Source organism: Mytilus californianus, unplaced genomic scaffold (assembly GCF_021869535.1).
Source record: "Mytilus californianus isolate M0D057914Y unplaced genomic scaffold, xbMytCali1.0.p SCAF_19, whole genome shotgun sequence".
Taxonomy (NCBI): domain Eukaryota; kingdom Metazoa; phylum Mollusca; class Bivalvia; order Mytilida; family Mytilidae; genus Mytilus; species Mytilus californianus.
Genome location: NW_026262667.1, coordinates 3,590,408 through 3,601,788, shown reverse-complemented (window position 1 = coordinate 3,601,788; position 11,381 = coordinate 3,590,408). Strand labels below are relative to the sequence as shown.

General features: G+C 31.1%; 1 protein-coding gene across 1 annotated transcript in view; it reads right to left on the bottom strand.

Annotated features, from left to right (window-relative positions):
• Window positions 1-2,279: 2,279 nt before the first annotated feature.
• LOC127727071 (RNA 3'-terminal phosphate cyclase-like) overlaps window positions 2,280-11,381 on the bottom strand; it is a 97,310-nt gene continuing 88,208 nt past the window's right edge. The window contains exon 12 of the mRNA XM_052234487.1: window positions 2,280-2,406. Within this exon, the coding sequence (XP_052090447.1) occupies window positions 2,317-2,406 (90 nt within the window). The 3' untranslated portion in view covers window positions 2,280-2,316. The remainder of the gene's footprint in view (window positions 2,407-11,381) is intronic.

Below are 11,381 nucleotides of genomic sequence, written 5' to 3'. Positions count from 1 at the left end.
CATCAACTGTACATAAATTGAAACACATCTTTGAATATTTTAAACAAAACATGATCTATTTATTTGTAAACGGTTCATTCTGGCTATTCCTACATTTTGAATTTTATAGGTAAAATAGTAAAATTTTATGTAGGAGTTCCCAGAATTTTTATGTACACAATGGGATTATGTAGGATTATGTTGTTATATAGTTGCTCACATTCACGTCATATGGCAATCCTAACACATCTCCTGTTTTTATATATCATACAATAAACAATTCAGAAGAAAGATCATGTTTGTGTTATCAAAAAAGGCCCACTGTCTCATATATCTACAGTGACAGAGTTTAAATGAACATGCGCCTTTTTTATTGGTTCATAATTACATCAGGCAAATGCAGAACCTTTATATATGTCACACATAAATACATAAAGTGAAACATGTTAATGGTGCTAACTAGAATATTTTTTTTTTTTTTTTAACGACATTATATATTTATTCACCAAATATGCTTGTTACATTGTAACACCAAGAAACCAAGCATTTCTTGATGTATCCTGTTATATTCCACTGATTACCCAGGTTAGTAGTCAGCTGCTGGTATATATGTATATATTATAATAATATGTATAAATTTCTTGAAATACAATTTTACAACATTTTAATGCATTATGTTTTATTCTATTCAATCGTCTAAACTTCTTTTTAGTGACTTAAGTAATGGATTAAATTTCATTGTTCTGTTTTCGTTATATCTTTTAATGTATTCTTGAACAAAAATTTGATAAACATTTACATTTGTCAATTTCTGATTAGATACATAATATGATTTATAAATAGAAAAACCTAAAATTGTTAGGAAATAATTCAGACCAAAATAATTTTTGTCAAAAATTTTATATCCGAAGACTAATTGCTTTAACGATATTCTAAAATTTAAATTTGATTTTATCATTAACTCATAAATACTTTTCCAAAATTTTTCTAAAAATCGACAAGAAATAAAAAAGTGGTTATAATCTTCTTCTTCGTTACATACATTACATAGACCGTCATTCTTCTGTTTCCATTTAAACAATAAGTGTTTTGTTGGTAATATGAATTGTAAAAGTTTCCATCTATATATTTTTAACTTATTCTCTTCTAAATAATGAAACATGAAAACATATAGTTGGTTAATACTAAGGTTCTCATTAATTTGTAAAATACGCATCCATTTGCTAACACCAATTGATGGTTCAATTTTATCTTTACAAATTGACTTATATAATATATTTGTTGAAAAGCTTGAAGCCTCAATGTAATTTCCTTTCCAGATCAGTTTCTGTCTAGGAATATTTACAATACTTTTAATAGAATTTTCAGACTTTAACATCTGAAGCCAGTCTTTTGGGATGGCTTTTTTTAAAATATTTATTTCTGCAATCCAATTATTCTTGCAGTCTAATTTTTGCAGAATAAAATGTTGAGATATATTACCAGTGTCATCTATAATATCATTGACAAATATCAAGTTACTCTTAATCCAATTTTCAAAAATAATGGTTTTATTTTCGAAATTAATCAGTTTGTTCCCCCAAATTACCTGTTTTCTTATTTCTGTGAAGTTGGTAGGTTTTTTTGTCTGTCCACCACCTGATATTACCCAACATTTAAATACTTCTCTATAAAATTCAGGGATGTGTTTTATATATTCTAGAATTTTCTTCTTTTCAAAATTCATCTTAAAAATCAACCAATTAATACCCACCACACTGAGATATTTTAATGGAATCAACTTCCAGTTTGAAATATCATTACTAATGAGTTTACTTACCCAAGATGCTTTCAGAGACATAAAATAACTTTGTATGTCGATCATTTGTAACCCCCCTTCTTCGTATGCCTTTATCATGGTATTTCTTTTAACCTTATCTGGTTTACCATCCCAGATGTATTTATAACATTTACTTTCTACATTTATACTAGAATATTAATAAAAAATTTTTTTAAAAAAGTATGACTGTCGCTACAATGGCAGAGTTTTAACGAATATTGTGACATTTCATTCATTTGTTCCTTATTACATCAGGCAAATGCAGAACCTTTTTATGTCATTCATAGATACGTAAAGTGAAACATGTTAATGGTGCTACATAGAATAGATTAATTTCACATTACTATCTAATATTCTTTAAGAGAATTCCAAAACCGAAAATATTTGTATCTATTTCATTCACTGGTTTTGTAGTAAGCAACAAGATGGAGTACAATAGTGAAATTGAAAAACATAATCTCCTTATCTTTCTATTGGGTCTTGGATTTGATGGCACAAACTACAATATAAATCCATCACTAACTTCCAACCTGTGAATTAATAAGTCCTATTCCATCACATTCTATAATCGTTGCTCCTTTGTTAATTTCTGTAATGTTAAATTTGGCCTAAAAATAATAACTATCAATAAAGAAACACATTATACTTGTCAGAAGTTGTTGTTTGTCATATCCTAATATTTTTTTGTTTTGTTATTAGCAAAATTCGGTGTTAATGGCAAACGTTTAATGTTAAAGTGTTTTCTGATCGGAATTTTTACATAATGTTATTATTAAAATCGACACAATATGCAGTTTTTTTCATATTGTCTTGTTTTCCCTATTTCCCTTGAAATCAGTTTCTTCCAAAAGCTGAACTTTAAGAAATTCAATATTTGCGGTTATTAAGATGTTGATAACATGAACATTATCATCTTTTATATCTTTGTCAGGGAGTACAGATATTCTTTCGTATGTTTACACAGAACATGTCAAGGTTCCCCAAAGTATTTAATATCACATCAAGGTTCCCAAGAACAGGTTACTGAATACAATATATTTACCAATAGATATGGGTTTGCTCATCATTGAAGGACTTACAGTGACCTATAGTTGATCACATTTTCATTCTTTTTTCTAATGTGGAAAGTTTGTCTCACTGGCAATCTTTGCAGATCTCCATATGTTTATATATTTTTATTTTGCAGTTTTTCAATCAATTTAAAAATATTATTTATTGATAATCATGTATATATAGAATTAAGAATGGAAACGGGAAATGTGTAGAAGAGACAACAACCCGACCAAAGAGCAGAAAACATCCCAAGGTCTTCAACGCAGCGAGAAAAATCCGCACCCGAAGCGGGCTTCTGTTGGCCCCTAAACAATAATGTATACTAGTTCTATAAAATGGACGCCACACTAAACTCCGAAACATATAAATAAACCAAACTTAAAAAACACACAAGACTAACATTCATATTTTCACTCAGGTCAGCAACAAAAATAATCAATATTTTTGGTAATAAAAAAGCAAATCATATACATTTATTTATTGTTCATTCTTATAAATACCCAAGCAAACACACCTGTAATCATGACACATTTAAAGAATAAAATATATGACGCAAAATAAAAAATTAGAACACGACTCAAATATTATAACACTTATGTGCAGAGGTAAAATCAGCTTACATAACTTATTCAAAAGGTTAATTGAACAACAATTGTGTCACTTACTTTGTAAGATCAACAATTATATTAAAATTATTATCAGAAAGAAAAGTTAAGTTGTGTGTTAATTTTCATCAAATGTAGGTTGAATATATCTGTATCATTGCCTCGTAATTCTTTCTACATATTGTATATAGTGACAACGATTGTGTCTTATGTTCTTCTTTCATAGAACTATTTTTGAGTAATGATCATTTTAGCATAGTTGAAAAATGAGTCTAAATGTGAATTAATCTTTAAAGCGCGTGTGAGCACTGAAGGGTAGAGATTGCTTTCATTTTGCAATTTTGTGAATTTAAAATTAAACATTGAATTGTATTAAGCAAGGTAAATTATAAATGAACTCATCATAGATACCAGGATTGAAATTTTGTAAGCCAGACGCGCGTTTCGTCTACAAAAGACTCATCAGTGACGCTCGAATTAAACAAAATTTAAAAGGCCAAATAAAGTACGAAGTTAAATAGCAGTAAGGATTCATAAATTTGAGTTGGAGTTATCTTCCTTTGTTCATGATTGTACATTTGTAGTTAAACCTAATCTTATAACAGATTCATATGACATGCATTACTTATGTAATTTTTTATAAAAAAAAAAGTTTTCTTGACAAGTGTGGTTATTCAAATATACATCATATTGTAACTTGAATATATATGTATAACATATCATTAGTAAATTGCATGAAATTGACTGGTTTGGATCTAAAGAATGATCACTGCACTGCACTATTTTGTTCGAACTATCAAAGGCAGTGATAAGCCTTGGAAGAAATGGAAATCACGTCGGTACCATTAGGGGTTTGATTGCACTTCATGCAATCTTTACCAAAAAAAAACTATAGTTAACAAGGCTACACAGATAATCGATAGATTAAGAAATTAATTAGAAACTAAGGTTCCAACTCCTTCAGGCAAAGTTGGTCCTAGATCAAAGATGAAAAATTTATGTTCTATAGGGGTTGAATGGGAACTATGTGGTAACTATTGTTGTTGTGTTTCCAAACCAGTCAACACTAAATTACACTACAAAATGCACATGAGACCGTTTGAAGTGTGTCTCTCAATGCAATCCACAGTTCCTCTTAGTTTTCAAACCATTTTGCATTGCAGTTCAGTCAAAGATGTTTGTAGTTGGCCAATTATAACCAAATAAAGATTGCTTCTAGTGGCCATAATTTTCATCCAGTCTTACATGAGGATCATTTGTTGGTCACCTATCATTCATACCTTTGCCAAGTTTGGATTAAATTGGCTAAGTAATTTCACAAAAATAAAAGATAAAAATGTGTTATTCCCTAGGGTTTCAACATGACATATCTGCCATCAATTCATCCAATCAACATAAATTGAGGATAGTTTGTAGAAGGTCCTTAAATCATGTTTACTGATCAAGACTGAATTTTATGAAAATCATTTGAAATCAATATCTTGCTACAAGTATCACCAACTTTTACCATTATCTATGTTTCATGAAAATAAGGAAAAGGTCATGTAAAACCATAAGTCAGCATGTGCTCCTTACAATCATTTTATATGCCAAATATACTTGATATATTAGGTCTTGTATCAAATAAACTTGAAAAAAACGAAAATTGGGTCAAACACTAATTAGTTGACATAATAATAACATTATCTGAGAATGCAACCTAATTCCAAAATTTGATGTTGATCACTTTATCATTAAAGTTATTGTCAGGAAACCAAAAAATTCCAGTTTTTCCCCCTTTTAGGTCCCTAATTCCCAAATGGTTTATGCCATGACCCCCAAAATCAATCCCAACCTTCCTTTTGAAGTATGGAACCTTTTGGTAAAATTTCATAGAGATCCATACTCTTATACACAAGTTATTGTGTGCTAACCAGAAAGATGTTGGTGTTTGGCCACTATTTTGGTCCCTAATTACAAAACAGCTACGATAATAACCCCCAAAATCAATCCCAACCCTCCTATTGTGGTATGAAACCTTGTGCTAAAAATTCATAGAGATCCATACCCTTATACTCAAATTATTGTCTGTGAACCAAATAATTGTCTCCGAACCAGAAAAATGCTTTTTTTAGCCCCTTTTTTGTCCCTAATTACAAAACAGCTAAGACAGTTACTCCCCAAAAGGGGCCTCGGTGACCAAATAGTCTAAGTAGTCGAACTACTGTATCACTAGCCAGTCAACACTGAGGTTGTGAGTTCGAATCCAGCACGTAGCATGTGCACTCGCCTCTAATCTTAATTGACTAGGATTGTCAGTTTTCCGACTTCCGGCTTCCTCCACCAATAAAAACCGCCACGAAATAGCACACTAGTGTTGAAAGTGGCGTTAAACACCAATCAATCAATCAACTCATCATTTATTCTATACCAAATATAAATGACCTATTACTTCTAGCATCAGAAAAACTGGCCTCATCATGGAAACTGAACATTGATCACTGAAATGGTCAGGTAAATCTTGTCTTTTAATTGCAAAAAAATCATAAGATAAAACCTACATAGTTTTTATGCAGTTGTTGATTTGAAAATGAGAACAACGTACATTTACAAGATGGAAACTTTATTTATAAGGTATAACATGAACACAAAATATTGAGTACCCGACTTAAATATAAAGCTTTACACAAATAGTTTATTCTTCCCCAACAGATTATCTTCCTTATGGCTGTCAATCTATGACTTCCATGGAGGATTTGATAAAAGAAACAACAGGGCGATATAATGTTTTCCTCTCGACGTTTTACTGTCCAGTGGACTATCTTAATTTTTCGTTAATACTGCTATAATCTTTATCCATTTGCTTCCACTATAATTTTTCCTCAGAAAAGGGATATGGTTTGATTTTGGGTATTTTTTTTATAATTTCATTTCATTCAGCATGATAAAACCTATCCATAATTAAGAGTTAAGGACAAAGTAAAAACAAAAAAAACAAAAAAAAAACGGAAGACATCAAATAATAAATGTATAGACCGAAAAAAAATTAAAGTACAAATGAACAAAAAAAAATCATTTTTAAAATGGATAAAATGTGTATTTTTTAAAAAGTGTCTAAAATGGATGTAACTAGATATACACACCTTTAATTTAATGCAAAACATTATACATATTCTGCGTTTTAAATTATAAGAGCATATAATAAAGTTAAATTTAAATTACACGTCATGAAGTTTCTACTTTGTCTTGAAGTTTCATACGTTCACTTGAAAAAGTACTCTGCTATCGCTTTTCTTATGTTTTAGCATCACCTATTTGTCCATCGAAATTTCCGCAAATAGCCCTAGCATTTTCAACGTCCCTTGTCACTTCATCATCAAATTTCGCAAATATTATGGAGAATCACAGTCTGCTATAAAATCCAACAAAAATGGAAGCTGGCCATCAAATTGTTTGAGCAGTCTTCTAAACCGGTCCTTTAATCGGCCAAAAGAGTTTTCTACGTCCATCCTTGCACAAGGTAATTTGTAGTTGCATGTTTCCTGCATATCTGTTAGTTTTTCTTTAAACGGGATCATTAACCATGGAAGGTAGGCGGCATCTCCTTTCAAGTGAAGAGGAACCTGTGTGTTATTTAGATTAACACCTTCTACGGGAAATCCCTGGTTTCCAATTTCAAAAAGCGAAGAATGTCTGCTTACTCGGGCATCGTGAACTTTTCCAGGCCATCTGAAATTTATATCTATGAATTTATAAGAATGATCTACCACAGCCTGCATGATAATACTGTAATAACCTTTCCAGTTGTAAAAGTCACTCGACATCTCAGAAGGCGCAATTATAGGTATGTGCGTGCCGTCTATAGTACCAAAAATGTAGAAATCAGGTACAAATAGACAGAATTGACAGTAAAAGTACATGTATATTATTCACATAAAAATAAATATTAATTAATATCACTTGGTTAGAAAAATTCCAGTGATAATTTGTATTCATAAATTTACAATTGAAAGGAATATGTTACCTATGGAGGGATCTGTAAAACATTCGATGGCAGAAATACAGGTTAACTTACTAAAACCCTTGTTTTGTTATCCTCTTTGTGATAAGCAACGTTTTCTAAAAGAAATCCGGAAATCGATAACAAAAAGAGAAATATATAGTTGCTGCTGAAATGTTGCTACATACATGTGGAAAGTTAACAATGTGAACATACAATTTATCTCTTAACTTGTAATAAAGTAAAGTCAATCACCCTCATTACCAGTTCATGCCAGTGTATGAAGCAGACCTGATTGTGACCTGTATTTCAAGTTCAGTGGGATATATGAAATCAGCTTGAATCGCTAAATTGAATTGTTTATTTAAATCTATACAGCCGAACGCGAAATTGATTTAACGTTTTTTTTTTGTGTTTGAACGTTCGATGAAGGTAAATCCAGAAAACGCTCTGGACGTGCAAAATTCATGTGTTACTTTCATATATTGAAGAAGGAAGTAATATAAGAATATATCAAATTAACAGGCAAAGTTGACCCCAAGATGAATTTGTCTATTATTTTTTATGTCACTTCTTCATATATTCGCTTATCTATGAAGTGTTATTTTCTTTTATAGCGATAGCCATTACTTTAATTTATTTTTTGCACCCATTTTCATTTTGAAATAGACAAACAGGGAACTATATCAGAAAATGTCCTAATTCCACTTAATTTTTATTGACTCAAGGGGTAAAAATTCATAAGTAGACGAAACCTAGTAGAATTTGAATATAAAAGAGTCTAAAGACACATCAAAAATATTTCGACATACATATCTATAAAATGAATTGTTATTCAACGCTATACAATGCCTATGAAGATAATGTTTTATACATTTTGCAAATTTTAAAATCGATTTTCTTGAATTTTGCTTGGTGATAAATTGTCCCATTCTTTTACACCATTGTTCCCTGTGAAAAAAAGAATAGTAATTTGTACGTCTTTACAGGTCTTTCATTTTGATACATGTAATGATGATATGTACAAACATTTCTGTTGGCTGCTTTTCGTCGGTTTTCGTTTTGGTCATGGTGTTGTCTGTTTTTATTAGACTTACAGGTTTTTTTTATTGCCCCTTAGTATCTTCCTCTTATTCCATAAATATGTGATTTTTTGTTGTTGATTTTTACCACAATCCACCACTTTAGTATCAAAACCAATTTTGAAATTAAAAACAGTACAGTAAACTGTTGTCGAACAAAAACAATGGAAACCAAAACAAATAATTCCATTGTATCTTTTTCGATAAGTTCCGTACATCGTTTGCAACCTTTTTTTGTGATAGTTATTGCAAACCAATATGATGATAGATTAAATTTCTTTACTGAGTTTTTTTAATTTTTGTATGCTTTCATTATTATATTTACAATATTAGTATTTTTCTGCGCGCTTTATTGTAATAATTTCTTTTTTTTGTACTTTTTTATTCATCAAGGCTGTAACTAATGTCCTTCTATTCAAACTTCCCGAAAAACATTTAAAATTTGCAATATTGTTTCAAAATTGTCTTCAACGGCAATATTTAGCGTTTATATTTTATTCTATGTTATGTGTCTTAAGGCCCTCATTTGTTAAATACCATATATAAAATATGAACTTAATAGAGGAATAAAAATTAGAACTTCAGCTAGTTTACAGAACACAACCAACAGAATAAACATTGAAAGCAACAAACCAGGCAAAATTGCTTGTTCTGTGTGAGCCAAGGCTCCGTGTCGAAAGCCGTACTTTGACCTATAATGGTTTACTTTTACAAATTGTGACTTGGATGGAGAGTTGTCTCATTTGGCACTCATACCATATCTTCTTATATCTATATAATGACAAACCTGAATATCATTGTTCTTAACCAAATCTTGTATGAATTACAACTGGCTCGATGTGCGCAATTAACTTCATGCAGGCCGTAATTGAAACATTTTCTTATATCCCTTTTTCAGCATAGTCAACATCAACGAACATAATTTTTATGATGCCTTGTTTCGAAACTGAGACGTTTTTACACATGTGATTTAAATTTAAGACGCATATGACATGAAATTTCTTAATAATCTAGTTAAACTTTGAGTGCCCTTTGTTATACGGGTTCTTGGAATAATACCCATTTTCGCACAATGTAACGCTGTGGTAATTCAGTACTTTACAATTTGTTGCATGTTTTTGTTTGCTTATAAAATTGGGGAATAGTACCAGCACGACTAGAATAGCTGTAAGTTATATGTTTTTATCAGTAAAAATATTTCGTCTGGAGCTTGATAAATGTCTAACTGTAGCGTGCAAGCAATCTTTATATCTGTCGTACAGCCACTTCACTTTTGCTGATAGTTTGAAATTTTATAACTATCATTATAAACGGACAATTTTCGGCAACATTTCCTTGGCTTCTTGCTTGGTGCATGATAATGTTGAGTTGTATCTTGCAAGTAATTTTAAGGTCTGTCGTGAAGCCACGTCCAGTTTGCCGATAGCTTGAAATTGTATAACTCTAATTATACAAGGAAGATTTTCATCAAAGTGTTCTAGACTTCAATGAAAGGAATTAATTAATATTTGGTCTGGAGCTCGATAATGTTGAGTTGTAGCGTTGAGGTAAAGTAATGAAAATCTTCTTCATTAGTTATGCATCAGTACACGTGTTACCTGGATCAATTGGAACTCTATACGACTGTCATACAAGTGAGAGGTTAAGTAGCTATAAAGCCAGGTTTAATCCACCATTTTTCACATAAGGAAATGCCTGTTCCTAGTCAGGAATATGACAGTTGCTTTCCTTTCGTTTGATGTGTTTGAGCTTTTGATTTTGCTATTTGATAAAGGACTTTCCGTTTTGAATTTTCCTTGGAGTTCGGTATTTTTGCTATTTTACTTTTTGCAGCGATGCAGGTTCAGACCCGGTATTGATCTTGTATTGGTATTGGAATGATTTGAATGATACATGTTGAAATATTTTCAGTTCATAAATGTATTAAAAAGTAGGTTGCAACTTCATTAGGCAAAAAAAAGAGGATAAAACGGTATTGGTTGTGCTGTTTATGAGATTATGAGAATTTAGTTTTAATGCTCAAACGTTGTGTGATTCTGTAACTTTTGGTGTAAAGCCATGTACAAGATGAAAGGACATTTCAGATAGTGTGTACTGAAATAAAACGCAAATTTTTTGCTCTTATTTTGTATTCTTTTGCTGAGTAAAATCCGTGTGAGCGACTCCGACACTTTGATGGCTGTAAAATGCGATTTTTTTAACTGAAATCTTCATAAAGGATTATTCATTTTAAAGTAGTAAGATTGGATTTTCCCTTTTGTGCCTCTTACAGCATGATAGTCTCCATAGGTCATTGATACGCCTTCAGTTTTTATAAGCAGTGCATTATGTAGTCATGATTTATTCATAAAGTATAATTTTATTGGATTTTCTCACTATTGAAATAATTTCATTTTTAGAGACGTTTCTTACAACAGTGATCTTAGACTTTTCGTATTATGTAGTCTGTGGCTTTAAACAGATATTGTCATTCATGTTTCTGGAATTTATATGACTGTGAATTTTGGAACAAAATGGAGATCAGAAAGCGATCTTATCGTAAAATGATATCTTCTGAAAATTTAGATGGAGATAATCTTGCTACTTGGACTTCGCCCAATGAGGCAACATCTACAAACTATATTATTGATTTCGTTCCAGAAAATTGATATAATGCTACAAATTTGACTCTTGCAACTGGAATTGATTCCATTACAATTGGTTTCAATATTAATGCTCATGTGAATATTCAGTCTACAGGACGCAATGAGACAACGCCCACTGTAACAACGCACTCACCGATCCAGCTTTCTCAGAGTGTTAACAACATGGAAAGCGTGCTTATCAACACGATTCAACTTTGGCAGCAGTCCATCCAACATATG